Source organism: Balaenoptera ricei, chromosome 11 (assembly GCF_028023285.1).
Source record: "Balaenoptera ricei isolate mBalRic1 chromosome 11, mBalRic1.hap2, whole genome shotgun sequence".
In the NCBI taxonomy this organism is placed as follows: domain Eukaryota; kingdom Metazoa; phylum Chordata; class Mammalia; order Artiodactyla; family Balaenopteridae; genus Balaenoptera; species Balaenoptera ricei.
The window spans coordinates 36,724,041-36,740,802 of record NC_082649.1 but is presented as its reverse complement, the minus strand read 5'-3'; the positions used below and the strand labels follow the sequence as shown (position 1 = coordinate 36,740,802).

General features: G+C 39.0%; 1 protein-coding gene across 4 annotated transcripts in view; it reads right to left on the bottom strand.

The window, feature by feature from the left end:
- Positions 1-16,762, bottom strand: part of BTBD9 (BTB domain containing 9) — a 406,786-nt gene that overhangs the window by 332,465 nt on the left and 57,559 nt on the right. For all 4 annotated transcript variants that reach the window (XR_009505745.1, XM_059938776.1, XM_059938774.1 and 1 more), the window contains exon 6: positions 14,932-15,051. Coding sequence is in view for 3 of the 4 variants with exons in the window: in XM_059938776.1 (XP_059794759.1) it covers positions 14,932-15,051 (120 nt within the window). In the remaining variant the exon portion in view is untranslated. The remainder of the gene's footprint in view (positions 1-14,931; positions 15,052-16,762) is intronic.

Sequence of the window (16,762 nt, the reverse complement as noted above, 5' to 3'; positions counted from 1 at the left end):
GCACTGGACTAGACAAACTCCCACCCACCCCTCAACCATTTACTTCTCTGAACCTAAGAAACTGAACTGAACCAGAGAAAACCACACAACAAGGCAGATGGAACCACTATTGGCAGACCATGCTGACCAATCTCAAGACAGTCAACCTGACCTCACATGATACAGAATTTCCCTACAAAGTTTATTCTCCCAGTGTCTGCACCACCTAGTTCCTACTTTTCTCCACTCTACTCAGACCTTCACCTCCCCTCTCACTCTCAGCTGATGACTCTGTTCCATTCATCCTAAAGAAAACAGAAGCCATCACACCGGCACTCGCAGTATGAAACCAGAGTAGTCTTCTCTTTCTTTCCTCCTGTCACACAAAATTAAGGTGACTCATTTCATTGACTATCTTTTTCTCTCCCTCTTCAATTTCTCTCTCCTGGAGCCTTTTATTCAGCATTTAAACATGCTTTAGTACCTCTCATTCTTAAAAACGCATCTACTTCCAGCTTCCTTCCTGTATCTTTATTCACCTTCCCAGCAAAGTTTCTTAAGTTATTCATTTTTTCTTTCTCCATTTCCTCACCTCTTAGAGCTCTTCTTTAAAAAGTTCAACCCCTTTTCAATTAAAAAAAAAATGATGTTACAGCAAATATAACAAAAGATAAATAAAAATTGAATATCTTTCTACTTTCCTTACCCCATCTTCATTTTCCTGAATAATCAATATTAAAGTTTGATGTACATACTTCCACACCATTCTCTATACTCATACAAATCCATATAAACATTTATATTATATATATACATATATATGTATATATGGTAGTTGGTTGACAAAAGAAGCATTATCTGCATCATGTGTTTTTCATCTAACAATTTTAAAGGAAATCCTTCTAGGTTAATTCATATGGATGCAATTAATTCTTTCTAATTTTAATGAATTCCCCTTTTAATGGGTATTTTGGTAGTTTACAGTTTTGTTTTTTTTTTTAAAGTCTTTACTGAATTTGTTACAATATTGCTTCTGTTTTATGTTTTGGTTTTTTGGGTGCCAGGCATGTGGGATCTTAGCTTCCAGCCCAGGGATCGAACCCGCACACCCTGCATTTGAAGGCGAAGTCTTAACCACTGGACTGCCAGGGAAGTCCCAGCTTTTTAAATTTACAAACCTCAACCCACCTCAACTCATTTATCACCCACCTCAACCATTCCCCACAAAGGAGACAAGGTCTTTAACAAATTTAAGCCAGATCATGTCACATCCTTGCTTAGCACCCTTCCCAGGGACTGCACTTTTAATAAACTACCACCTCTTTAACGTGGCCTTCCAGTTCTAAACAACCTGGTCATTACCCACCTAACCCTCTACCTCACCACTGCTCTCCAGTCATACTAACTTCTTTTCACTTTCTTATTCAGACCAAGTTATTTCCCTCCTCAAGGGTTTCCTAATATTTGTCTCTGCTCCAAACACTTTCCCCTCGTGCCTTTGCCTAATTAATTCCTAGTCATCACTTAGGTCTCTACTTAAACATCACTTCCCTAAAAGATCTCCCCTGTCTTGTCCAGTTGAAGCTGTATTCTTCTGCTTTGGCACTAATGCTCACTTGTATTTTTCCTTCTTTGCATTTATCATAGCCTATGATTCTTCCTTTACTTGTAGTTATTTTGTTTAATATCTGACTCTCCTACTAAGCTTTAAACTCCATAAGGGGAGGGGATGTGTGTTTAAAGCTCTCCACTGCAGCTCCAGTACCTAGCACAGTGCCTGTCACTTAGCAGGCACTTGGTAAGTATTTGTTGAATAAATAAAGAAAAAAATACTTTGATTTCATTTGGAGAGATCAAGGAAGATTTCCTGCAGGAAATGGCATTTTAGCTTACTAAATAAAGGGACAAGATTTCAGTAGCAGAGATGAAAAGAAGCACATTTCAGAAAGAGGAAATTGTTTGCAACCAAATGTTTGGTACTAGTTAGCGATTTTTTAATTCAAAATCCAAAACAATCCTGGCACCAAGTGTAAAATAAAAATCTCACTATATAAAAGTGACAATTCTGCACCTAGCTCAAACTGGTTCCCTCACAACTTATCTCCACCAGTGTCATCCCACTTCCCAGCCACCTAGGTTCTAAACGTTGAAGCTCTTTGACTCAATTTCTTTTTTTCCCCCTCCATATTCAATCAGGCATCAAATTTGACTGTTTTTTTCTTTGAAATGTCTTTCTCAGTGATTCTTTTTCTCCATTTTAACCAAAAACAACATAATTCAAGTCCTCTTCACATATGGAATTACTACAAGCTTCTCCTAAATCAGGGTTTCTCACCTTTGGCGCTACTGACATTTTCAGCTGGATAATTCTTTGTCGTAGGAGGCTGTCCTGTACATTGTAGGATGTTTGGCAGCATCCTTGGCTTTACCCACTAGATGCCAGCAGCACTCTTAATTGTGACTGCCAAAAATGTCTCCAGACATCGCCAAATGTGTTCTGGCTGGGGGAAGAATCACCCCTGGTTGAGAACCACTTTCCCAGATGACCTCATGGGAAAAGCCGTCTAAAATTACCCAATCAAAACTCAACCCATCCTTTCAGGTCAACTCAAACTTCATCTTTTCTATGAAAATATGTATGCTTATCAACAAACAGATGCACAGTTGTTTAACTCTACAAATAATCAAAAATCTGCACAATAAAACAAATGAGAGACAATGGTTTACTTATCAGTTTGACAAAAAATTTTAAAATAATGATAATACCCATTGTTGACAAGGATGTAGGGAAATAGGTACTATCATAAACTGCTGGTGGGAATAAACTGGTATAATGCTTTGTATGGCATTTACCAATATGTTTCACATTTTAAGATGGTCATATCTTCTGACTCTACTTATGTGAAGAGATAATCAGATATGTGAGCAAAGACTATACTGTTCTATAAAGGTAAAACCGGAAACATCCTTATAGTCCCCTCAATAGCGGACTAGTTAGGTAAACAACAGTACATTTAGAATACTGTGCTATTGTTAAAAAAGGATAAAGCAGATACTTATGTACTGACATGGAACGACAGCCACAATGAATATACATATGTGCAACGTTTCAAAATTATATGTACTACATGATATCATTTATATAAATAACATGTTTCTGTATGGTTACACACAGAAGACAGACTAGATGAATATATGTCAAAATTCTAACATAATCTCTGTAGTCCAATCACATCTTAGATGTATAAAAGGAACTGTTAAATCATCTTTAAAAATCTCTTGGAAAAGTCCAGTTTGTGAATCTATAACTTTAAATTTTTCTGTTTACTTAAAGCAGGCTTATACATTTATTTACCACTTTTATTTCAGGCAAATATCCTGAGTTGGAATATTCTGTTCTGAGCCATATTTTCGCCCTAGAGAAATCAATGGTAAAAAGGAAGTTTACAGAGAAAAATATATTTTTGTGCATGACAGCTTACCGGTGTGATGCATCTATAAATCATACTGAAAATATGTCCCTTGAAATCAAAGAAAACAATATGTTTATACAAAGAATGTGCCCCAAAATTCTCCAATAAAGAAAAGTGTTTAATCAAAATATTTGTTGACAGCTGGTTAGTGCCAATTCTAAAGTAGAAAAGAAAATCAGTGTCATTGTAGACTTTTATTTTGTGTACAAGAGCTGAATATGCAAATTAGCCCCAAATGGAGACTCATTATCTGTTTTACACTTCAACTGTGATTTTAAGCACCGTAGGTATATATACACACACACATCCAGAATATACATATATCTCAACAAACCATGCACATCATCTGTTCAGAACTGGGAAACGCATGCATGCTTCTGTAATATTAAATGGAAGGCAGATGGTAGGCACTGATCAACAGAAATAAAGTGAAATCCTTCTAAATCCTACTCCCTCTAACAACCCTCTAATTTTTTTCTTTAGAAAGATATCAAGCAGTTCTTCATTACTGTTGATTTCCAACCTCAAAATTACAATAGGCAATGCAAAAGAGCGTTTCAAAGAGGAAAAGATTGTCTTTTGGTACAGATTCTCTTTCATAATCTTAGGTAGGAGATAACACTAACTTTGAAACTCATAGCTTACTGTAGTTTTATCAGTATCCAATGTGTAAATTAGCTCTTTCTATAACTGGAGGTTTAGCTTTCAAAATACATAATTACTGATCATTTTAGCCTGCATCACATTTCTTTTGCAGGGTGAAATGAACTAAAACAGCTGTTACATCCTAATAGCTTCATAATGTGCACAGAATTTCTATGACTATTAGAAATTAAACCTTCCTATCAGGCAAAACATATTCATGTGTATATATGACCCACATTATCTGGAAGTACAGTTATTAACTTATGAAATTATAATTTGAAACATAACGAAGTAAGGCTGCTAGAGAAAATATTACAGCTCTTAAATGAGGTCAAAGCTGCTGGTCCACACTGATCAGTTCCCCCACCTTTCCTAGCATCAATAAAAGTACTTTGGGCCAAAGGAAGTCCAAGTGTTCATGCTACCACCATTCCCTGCAGGGATCGAGCCCTCTATTTTCATACTGGGAGATGAATTTTTAAAGGTGAACCAAGTCTGGCACTCTGCCCAGAATTGCTGGCAGCTGACAAGCAATCTGGTTTCACTTCTGGTCCACTGTCTCTTGAGCTAACCTTGTATCCACAGAAAGCACCCTGATCTAGAAAACCTGTACCATTTATAATGATGACTGAGAAAGCTCTGATGATTGTATTAACCATGAGACTTGTACATACAGTTCTCTTTAAGCATATTTTCTGTGGAAAGAATAAAATAGTCCCGTTTCCTAGTATCTCCTTCTAACACTGGAAAAAACAGCAGTGTTAAAAGGATTTTTCCAGAAAAAAAAAGATTATTATCCAACCACTTGCATTCAGGAATGTTAGAGGCATAAAGGGATTCAACAAGATATCTGATGAGCAACTACTATCAAAGGAATATACAGTGAGGTCCAGGAACCACAAAATAATTAGAGAGGCATACAAGATATATTATGTAATTAATGGCTAAATTGGATGATTCAAGCTATAAATGTTATGAAAGGTCAAAGCAATAAATGCTAGGCAGTGTGGGGTGAAATTTAAATATACGTAGGCCTAGGGGCTTCCCTGGTGGTGCAGTGGTTAAGAAGCCGCCTGCCAAGGCAGGGGATATGGGTTCGAGCCCTGGTCCAGGAAGACCCCACATGCTGCGGAGCAACTAAGCCACAACTACTGAGCCTGCGCTCTAGAGCCCGCGAGCCACAACTACTGAAGCCTGCACGCCTAGAGCCCGTGCTCCACAACAAGAGAAGCCACCACAATCAGAAGCCCGCACACCGCAACAAAGAGTAGCCCACGCTCACTGCAACTAAAGCCCGCATGCAGCAACAAACACCCAACGCAGCAAAAAATTAATTAATTAATTAATTTAAAAATATATATACACGTAGGCCTAACTCTCCGTTGAGAGAATTATTAACTAAACCAGTATCTTCTTTAGATTACCATTTCCAAAGTAAACAGGATTGGAAAATGGCTATGTAATTCACAAATAAATCTGTGTCCAAGTTTGTTTATTTGTTTTTACCTCTAAGATCTAGCAGTCCTTCTTCTCGACCTTCCAAAAAGAAAAGTGAGTGAAGCCTCACTCATCGGATATTATTTCCTCATTCAGTCCCGAAGCTGGGATGGACGTCCTGGAAGCTCTTCCCCACCGTTTCCATTAATTACTGGCTTTCTGCTCCCATTTCTATAGTTCACCTTTGCCTCTGTTTCCTATGCTGGAGGCCCCTGGGTCATATGAAGGAGCCTGAAGTCCCAGATGGGTTTGTCTTCTATTCCTTCCTTGCTTTCTACTTGACAGACCCACAGTCCCATGCCCAATAGTCAGTGTCTGGCTTCCTGGGTCAGGATTTCCTAAGTTCCGTAAGTAAGTGCTGCGAGAGCTACAGTGCCAAAACAGATTCCAAAAGGAGATCTCGAACTGGAAAACTGACACAACCATGTTAACTTCCTTACAGACAGCATGCACCCAACAACGAAGTACCTACAAAAATGCACTATTTTTCTAAGCAAAAGACACACTGGCTCAAATCCTGGCTCCAGCAGAGGGATTTTTTTTTCCTTCACGTCTTGGGAATTTTTACTATTCTCAGAATATTACTTGCGAAAATTAACCTAATTTATGGTTCTTCACAGGGAATCCTCTAGTCTTGTTGAAAGAAGTTTAAAAAAAACTTTAACTGAAACCAAGTCCCAGATATCTAAAACAGTTATTCAGGGTCACATGAAGGGAGAATTGTCAGTCACATACTTTCTTTGACCTTAGGGACATAGGTAGAAGGCATGAGCAGGCAGATGGTAAATAGAGAATTTTGGGGTTTTTTTTGGCCACGCCACATAGCTTGTGGGATCTTAGTTCCCCAGCCAGGGATTGAACCCAGGCCCTCGGTAGTGAAGGCGTGGAGTCCTAACCACTGGACCGCCAGGGAGTTCCCGTTAAATAGATGATTTTGACTGGTGAGACCAAGCAGGGAATTTCTAATAAGAACCAAAGATGAAGCTAAAGAAGCAGAAGGGCCCAATGATGGAGAGTTTTGGGTGAAAAGTTTAGATTTGACCAAGTCCACTGCATACTCTGCCTTTGGCAAGAGAACAAAGAGCATCCTTTTCCCCTTATTTTTTCCTGCTCAATCCCTTGGTCCCTTTGTCCAAATTCTTTCTTCAGTAGGATCACCCATAACTATGCTCCAGCATACCATATATATATGTATATAAATATATATAAAATATATATAAATATAAATATCTCTACTATTGCACTGATCATATTTTACTTTATCAATCTTTAGAAAGTTGTCACTCGTATTATATCATGAAATTCTTGAGAGCAGCAACTGTGTCTTGTTCACCCTTTTATGGTGGCACCTAAACTAAGTGCCTGCAATATAACAGGTATTCAATAAATACCTGTTTGTTGAATAAATGTATGAATGAATAAGTCTTATAAGTAATAGAGTAGAATTGAGGAGAGGGAAAGCAGGAAAAAAAAAGATGTTTGATGATCAACTAGGGGGGTACTATCTGAACTTAATCCTGAACCTAACTGCTTGGGAAGCAACTGTATCACTACCATATATAGTTCTTGCCCTTCCAGAATGAAAAACATACAACGGCTGTTTGTGGTAGTAATAACAGGTCACTGGTGTTATTAACATCATCTCACACTTATTAAAAGATACTAATTTATATTCTAAAATTATAAAATAAAATGCAAAGAAAAAGGACAACCCTGTTCTATTTTCTCATGTTTCAAGTCCTCCACTACACACAAAAGAAGCTCAACATGTTATTATCCTTTAAACAAAAATGAAACAACAAAAAGCCTAGATTCAGCTGAAAAACTTAAGTACAAACAGCCATGTCTCAAAGGTCTTACGGAATACAAAACACAGTGGAAAATATTTTTGGTCTAATAAGAGGATCCTAAGTGAAAATAATAAATAGAAAATTCCTCAACTAAAAAAAAAAAAAAAGCAATTCAAGATGTAAAGAGATCTTGTGAAGAGAAATTCCATAATATATGAAACTTGTTACTAAATACAGCTGGTGGCGCAGTGGTTAAGAATCCGTCTGCCAATGCAGGGGACACGGGTTCGAGCCCTGGTCCAGGAAGATCACACATGCCACAGAACAACTAAGCCCGTGCGCCACAACTACTGAAGCCTGCGCGCCTAGAGCCTGGTGCTCCGCAACAAGAGAAGCCACCACAATGAGAAGCCCATGCACCGTGATGAAGAGTAGCCCCCGCTCTCCGCAACTAGAGAAAAACCCGCACACAGCAATGAAGACCCAACGCAGCCAAAAATAAATAAAATAAAATACATAAATTTATTAAAAAATAAATAAATACAGCTGAAGCAAAACAAATCAGGAGTTAAGAACACCCGGTTCACTCTGTAATAATAAAGTCTAAAATGATCTCACGGCGAAGAAAGGGGCAGGAAAATTCAAAGTTCTATTGACAAACTGACAAAACATACATAAAGGATTGCTACACTCCCTTTGGGGCATTTTAAAAGAGAAAACTTCCCCAACTGTTCAACCTCCTCCTCCCCCTCATCAGTATCCTTGTCATGCAGGTGGCTATGGCCAGCACAAGCAGAGTGGGGCCACCTCAGGCCCTCTGTTTCAGCATTCCTGGAAACTGTTCCCGCCAAAAAGGCAGCAAGAGCTTCTCCAGGGCTCCATGTCTCCCCCTACCCTTAAGCAGAGCTATTTCTTCACCTCACAGTCTGCAGAGGCAACATAGGATTGTGACGTTAACTGTGTAGTCACAGACCTGCATATTTAACTTCTCTGAGGCTCAGTTTCCTCATTTGTAAAATGAAGGTAGTTAGTGGTGTTTCTCTCCTAGAGCTATCATGAGAATCATGCAAGGGAGCAATGTGCGTCTGGCCCACAATAGATACTCAATAAATGTCAGACTGTTCTCTTCCTGTCTCTCCTCTGAGGTCCTGTAACCCTCTCTCTCTTTTCCTCACTCCTCCTTTCTTCTGCTCCCTGATTCATTAGAAATATTTAATGGATCTCTCTCCTTTGAGTTACTCTTCTATTTATTTCAAAATTCCAAAGGAAGATAAAAAAAAAGAACTTATTGTATGAAACTGAACAGCTCTACTACAGAAGCCCACATATCTGCTATACCTGGCAGACGACAAGTCAAGGGCTGGCTAGAACCTGAATGTACCTCTGCGGACTTCAGGCATAATTAATGCTCCACATGAGTAGAAGGACTTAAATAGTACAAATAGTTTCAGATGTTATTTCACAAATCACAGACTTCAGAAAATTTATATTTAAAAATGGTTTTATTTTTTAAAAAGCAATTTTAATCTCTCTTTAGCCCCAAGTAAAATTGTTATGATTTAGTGACACCATGTGGCTACATTTTGCTTTGCACTCTTAGAAGAGACTGTTCCTCTGTCTGCAGGTTGCTCTTTACTAATTCAATTATGGTATCAAAGTTGTAGGTGGAGGTACAATTCAAACTAAGTGTGAACTAAAATGATTACTTTTAAAAAGTGAAACTGTTCCTTCTTCCTTTACAACTGAATAAGGCATTTCTTGAATTCTGAAGACATCAATCATATAAAGAAAGTAAAGGCTCGGCATAATTCTAGCTATGATTATAAAGCATCCTGGTGAACCACTGACTAATGTAAAACTGTCTACCTTTAAAAGTAAATAAATATATCAATGCCCAGGGGGTCAGGGGGAGAACAAAAGAGAAAAGGTGGAAGACACACATGCTTTTGTACAAGGTTAATATGGCAGGGAAAGAATGCTTCCATAAATAGCAATGTTTATTTTCTCATTTGTTTTATGTCTTGTAGATCTATAGCACTGTTAGGTACTATAATCTAATGAAAATGGGTTAAAAAATTATGCTGCATCTAATGATGGCCGGGATGAGAGGGGACTTGAAATGCATGGTAGCAATAAGAGATTAAAGTGCCCTAAACCAAATAACAGTACAGTTTTAGTATTCATTTAATGAGGACTCCTAGAGTAAACCAGTTACTCTTGAATAACATTCGATGTACACCAAAGAAAGCCTAAATATCTACAGCAATGACCAGAGTATATCACCTCCTTAATCTCAGTTTAAAACACCCAGCTCCCCTCTCGGGCTTTCCATGATCACCTATTTTAAATAACCACTCTCCTCCTCTTGACCCTGGGTCACTATCACAGTATCATTTTCACAACATTTACAATTACCTGTTGTGTTCTTATTGTTTATATCTGTTCCTCCCAAATTCTATGAGAGCAGAAATCTTGGCAGTCTTCTTCAGTGTTATGGCCTCAGTATCCAGTACGAAGTAGGAGCATAGCACAAAATAGGAGCTTATTTGTGAAATGACTGAGTAATGGATGAATAAACAGATGAATAAATGAAGAAAAATCTATTTTCTTAGCTGGTGAAGCATGCCTAAATTTCTTGTTTTAAGTGAAAGTAGAACCGTTCTAGTGAGATGTTTTTCATCATTTATGACCTCTACTGTGACCACTGAGACTAGAAGACAGGCCAACAGATGCTCTACAACACCCTTTTGTCCATGACACATTTGGCACACGTTGGAGTGAGGAACACCTTTCTAAACATGATATCAGACCACCAGAAACCATAAAAAGGACTGACAGATTTGACTACATTTTTTTAAACATAAAATTCTATATGGTAAAAAGTACTAATAAAACACTAAAAACTAATAACAAATTGCACAGTACATGATAGGCAAAAGTATAACCATACATACACAAATATACATCTACATGTATATATACACTGCATATATACAATACATATATGTATACATATCAAGGTGTACATACCAACATAAAGTTCTCACAAGCCAAAAACAAAAAGATAATCACCCCAGAAGAAAACTATGCAAAAGACAAAAACAGGCTTTTATAAATGAGAAATAACAAATGTCAAGTATTGTAAGATACCCTACACTTCACAGATGATAAAAGAAATCCAACTTAAAGTAAGAAGATTTTTTACAAATCATAAATCACATTGGCAAAATGCTGACAATGCCTGCATTGGTGAGGGTTTGGAGAAGGGGCAATTCTATGTGCTATTGGTAGAAACTGAGTACAGCCTTATCAGAGGGCAAGCTTTATCAATATTTAAAATGTGTAATACATCATAATTTTATAATTAAAATGTCATAAAAAGACATTTCCATTTTGATGATTAAAAACAAAAGGAAAGGAAGAAAAAAGCTCAGTTTTGTGTTAAGTGAGTTTACCCATCCTGTGCCATGTTCTGAACCGTCAAGTTGCACCCTTCTCAACACCCTTTCTGGTCTCTGTGCTCCCCCGGATTCTCCTCTAACTCTCTGACCAGCCCCTGCAGTAAAACCTGTCTGCCACCTACTCTTTCCTTCCCTCTCTCAATAGCTATATTCTTAAGGACTGTGCTTTTAGGCCCACTATTCCTCTCCCTCAACTCCCAGGTTTTATACCAAGTTCACTTTTGTAATTCCAGCTACCAGCCATATGCGGGCTACCTCTGCACGCATTCACATCCATGTTTTCAAGTCTTCTCATATTTCAGCAACATTTTGCAGCTGCCAAATTACCAGCACCATGTTGAAAAAAGCCAGAAAAAAAAGTTAAAACATCCCAGGGCACTCAATATTTCCACTCCTTGTTAGTGTTTTTTGTTCAGTCCTAGGCTCTACCAACTAAGAAAGCTGTGGAAGGACTTGAAGAGAGCTTACTAGATAGCCAAGAAGACAATTTGAAGGCTGGGGAATTTATGGGTAAAGCAGAAATTTCCTTTTCCTGAAAAAGGCTAAGCTGATAAGATATAAGATGGTTCTGAGTATCATATGAAAAACTGTACCAAAATTGACATCACTTTTCTTCATCTCCAGCTGGGGGCTAGGGGGTTGTTATTAGTCTAAGCTTTTGGCTACATTGAGCAGTCCCCACTTGACCCACAATGCATTCCTAACAAGGACCCAGAAAGAAAGAGCAGACCATTTCCCTCCATTCACTGTTGTGGTTGTGACCATCACTCTGGCTTTGAAGCCTGACGTTATCCTTATCACCACTATCTCGGTGAGGGGAAATGCTGACTAGATTACATTCCATAGGATATATAAATGGCAAACTTTATGTTATATATATTTTACAATTTAAAAATGCTTTACCAAAACCAAAATGTATGAAAACTGTTGGAAACATACAAATGGGCAGATTACTAAGATAAAGAGAACCATGGAAGGCATGTGTGTGGACTGGCAGTATGGAAAAGTGCTGAAAGGACCACACTCCTGAGATAAGGAACAGTCTCCTCATACTGAGAGCCACCACTGAGAGCCACCATGGCCACAGAGAATGGCAGGATGGCTCTCTTTCTCTGAAGGCCAAACACCAGTTCAGAGTCTCAAAAAGTAGAAAAGGTAATAAAAGCTACTATTTACTGAGCCTCTACTTTGGGCCAGGCATTGTGCTCAGTACTTGTACATATGCTCTGTCATCTAACCCTCCGCAGCAGACCCCAGGAAGGGTGCTGTTATTCCTGTTTCACTGGTGTAGAAATGAGGGCTTGGAGAGGCACAACTTTACTAAGATCACAATGCCAATATTAGATGAAACCAGGATTTGAGAAGAGCTCTAACTCTGCAGCCCATGATTTTCCTACTACCCGATGCTGATTTACATGCAGTTCAACCTAGACTCAAGAGAGAGGGCTGGGTAATCTCACAATTCACAGAGTATCTCTTCTTTAGTGAATATATTAGATGAAATTTTTCATCAATATACAACACTCACATCCTTCAGAATTAACCTCGAAATTCAGTTTCCTGAAGAAAAAACAGAAAGTAGACTTTGCAAAGAGTACAGAACCATTTACCACTCCAGAGTTTTCCAGCACAGATATACATTTTAACAAATACATGGATAAAAGCACCAATGAATATATATACATATTAATATTGAATCAGTCTCTCTTCATTACCTGGTCAGTGCCTTGACCCCAAGCCTGTGCCAACATTTATAGGGTACCTACTGCATACAAAAGGTCATAACTTGAGAACTGTGCAAGAATACTGAAAGATTAGAATCCATACTCCTTGCTTCCAAGAGCTTGTAATTTTAGTATGAGAGGCAAGACAAACACGCAAAGGACACTGAAGAACAAAGGTGACATACAAATGTGCAAATTAACAAACACAATGCAAACTGAACACTTATGTGCTAAGGAAATAAAGAATTTATATGTGCCCAGTGAAGTCCCTGAAAGAAGTGTATTTAGAACATTGTTTAGGAAGTCAATAAATGATTGTGAAGATAAGAAACACCAAACATAAGACATCCTTGGATAATCAATAGGGACTTATTCTTAAGTTCACTTTATAATACTTCGAAAATTACAAACTATTACAAAAGGCAGAGTTTATGAAGGAATGTAGTAACATAGTAAGTTAAAGTGGTTATAAATATTAAAACGTTTTCTCACTAAAATGCATATCAAGACTCCTTCCTTTTCTTGTTATCCCTGTCTCTAACATCACCTTTGCTCAGTTTTTCTCAACCAGCGTGGGAGCTGGCTATACCAAGACAAAAATTAGAATCATGAAAACAGCCAGGCTCTACAACACATAAAAGCAACATCAACAAAGGCAAGGCCACACAGGAGAGACAAAGTAAAGAAAAGGGAGTATATATAATGCCTATTAATAAATAAGAGGAATTATATTTTCTAAAAGCCAGAGATCACGACTGAGGGTACATGTCTCCCTCCACAGAGCAGGAGTTTTCAAGTGGGTAAAGCACACAGCCTCTATCATAGCTGGTATTACAGTCACGATGATTTGTTCTGGGAGTCGTGTTCCTAGTGTTTCAAATTAAATACAAACACACAGTCCTTTGGTCCACATCAGACACTTAGGTTGTTATGCTGCTTATTTTTTAATCTGATACAGCCATAATAATGTCAGTCGATGCAGACTCAATCCCTTCCTCTACCTCGGGGCCCCTCTGTCACTCTCAAAGTATCCCTAGGCAGTTCTGAGATACAGAATCTTCACTCAATTTCTTGTCCCTCTCATTTTAATCCATTCAAAACTCCTCTGATAAAAGAGCAACTGCTAGACCTGAGACACTTTAGTCCCTCTCTGGGGAAATGAAATTGATTTTCTTCATTTCCACACAAGAGGATCCTTGGGTAACAATATTGTGTCCAGTCACACCCATAATAAAAAAAATGTAGGCGACATTCTTTACTGTACCAGAGGCTGAAAGGTTTTGTGGAGTTCCTGTGGTAGAAGTAAGAATTCAGCCTGATGCTGTCAGATCATGCGTTTAATAAGTATAAGGGTGCCTTCTGACCGAGAGAGTTAAGTGCTGTGGGGCATCCCCATCTGCTCCAACTCAGCCACACAGGGATGTCAGCTGGGGTCACGAGTATGGGTGTGGAGCGGAGTGGGTAAGGGGCCAGCTCCACGTGCTCCCTGGCTTACAGCCACCATATCCCTTCTTGACACACCTAATTAAACGAACCAATCACTTTCTGCCTTCAATCTCTTGAGTTTAGGGTAAAGAATATCTGAGGGAAATTTCCAAGGGGAAAATCACAATAGAAAAAACACAACAGAATTTCAGGGGCCTTTAACCACCTTTCCCAACTCCCAAATTCATTATTCATACTGGTTTTGCAGAATTTCAGAAAGAAAGCTTAAAACGTGGCTTAAACCTAAAGTAAGAATATGAAATGTTAGAATAGCTTATCAGTACTTTTTAAAAAACAAACTTACATGGAGCTAAAATACATAATGACAATAAAAGTTAAGGTGCTCTGGTTGAAGGGAGGGTGTGAGCCTGGAGCCCCACCAGCTCAGCCTCCCTTGCCCCAAACCCAACCCCACTAGAAACACCTGCTCTTTCAAACTCCACTGATATCCACTGACCTAGAAAAAGAACATGCACAATGGCATCCAAAAATTTCCTCCTGGCCCTGAGGACTGCCAAGGGAAGCCTCCAGAAATATCTCTCATGGCTTTTGTGAAAAGAACGCACCCCCTAACAATAACTCTGCTTTCAAGGTATAGCATGGAATTTAAAAAGCATTTCCACTTCTCAGTGTGTCGTCCCTTCTTATTCATTTACATGCCTTTACATAAATATGGTACAAAACAGTTCCACAGTACATTCTAAATATTAAGATGCTTAATTTCCATAGTATCCCTAAGTTTTTTAGTTGGGATGCATTTAGTAACTGATATCCTGGAAAACTTTTCTTCTATGAGACAGAAAAATGAAATCTGTTTCTCAACATCCAGATCTCTTTAAACAAACATCAAAATCATTTATAAGCCATGAGAACTAACCTGCAGACACGGGCTGGAAAATACAACTTTTGCCAAGAACGACACAGATATTGCGAATGATCAATAACTCTGATCCAATCAAGTTCATCCATTGAGACTTCAATGAAGTATGAATAAGACCTATGAATCAAAAGGAAAAAGGCAGAAAAAAGTATCATATTAAAATAACAATACAAAGTTATATTTTTTTAGCAGCTTTTTTTTTTTTTTTTGGCTGCGTTGGGTCTTCACTGCTGTGCTTGGGCTTTCTCTAGTTGTGGCAAGCGGGGGCTACTCTTCTTTGCGGTGTGCGGACTTCTCATTGAGGTGGATTCTCTTGTTGTGGAGCACGGGCTCTAGGCGCGCGGGCTTCAGTAGCTGTGGCTCACGGGCTCTAGAGAGCAGGCTCAGTAGTTGTGACACGGGCTTAGTTGCTCCGCAGCATGTAGGATCTTCCCAGACCAGGGCACGAACCCGTGTCCCCTGCATTGGCAGGCAGATTCTTAACCAGTGCGCCACCAGGGAAGCCCCCCGAAGTTATATTTTAATAAAATGTTAAAAGGTACAAAAGATACACTATTCATGAATTACATTTTCTGCATAACGACCAAGTTCTGATGATGACGAAATGTGTATAGATCCCCTTAACACAGCATTCGTCACAATGTATTGAAATTATCTCTTTGCATGTCTGTCTGCCTTATTAGATCTCAAGCTGCTTAAGAACACGGACCATGCCATATTTATCTGCATATATCTGGGGTCTAGCACGGTGCTTGGCACATATCAGGCATATAAGACATAACAGGACCAGGATGCCTTGCATATACCGTATTAACAGATTAATAAAGCCATGACAGAGAGAGGACAGAAAACAGAGAGGTGTGCCTTCTCCCTCTACCTTCACTGGCCTGGGCGCCCAGCCCTCCTCTCTCAGGAGGAAAGCCAACTCAGAATGGTTCCTCACAGAGGCCAGCTTATCTCCTGCTTCCTCCCAGTTTCCTACCATCCCACACACAGACACAGCCTGCAGAAAAATAAATGACATGGGTGAAGAGATAATATGTATTCCTTTTCGGTACAACTTAAAATTTGGCAGCTAATAATCTAGCAGTAATGAAAACAGCCTATCATCCTCCCCTGGTCAGCTACCCTGGACCATTACATGCTGGTCCCATACTGAACAAATCTATATTCCCCTGTCATAAGCCAAATTTAAATGTGAGATGCAGTTATTACTGTAATATCAACAGGAACAATCTCAGAAGATTTAGGTGACCATAAATGTCAGCCTGCAACCAACAGTTGTGACCAGAAAAGGTCAGCTTATTTTGTGTCATCCCCTCATTTTCTGCTGTCCCCTCACTCCCATTCATTTTATTGCTCAGTCTCAAACTGGTTATAACCTTTTATTGGACCTCTCTGGGTTATCAGCAATGCAGGATATAATTTTACAACACATGTGAGAATCTTTTTGGTTTAAGATTCTGAATTTTTCACCTTTGCTTAGAATTATAACTTCCGTAAGAAAGGAACTAGTACATGGTAAAGTTAAGTCCCCCGTGAATGAAACGCACATACTAAAACAAACTGGGGCTTCCCTGGTGGCGCAGTGGTTAAGAATCCGCCCGCCAATGTAGGGGACACGGGTTCAACACGGGTTCCGTAGCCACAACTACGGAAGCCCACGTGCCTAGAGCCCATGCTCCGCAACAGGACAAGCCACCACAATGAGAAGCCGGCGCACCGCAACGAAGAGTAGTCCCCGCTTGCCACAACTAGAGAAAGCCCGCACACAGCAACGAAGACCCAACGCAGCCAAAAATAAATAAATAAAATAAATTAATTAACT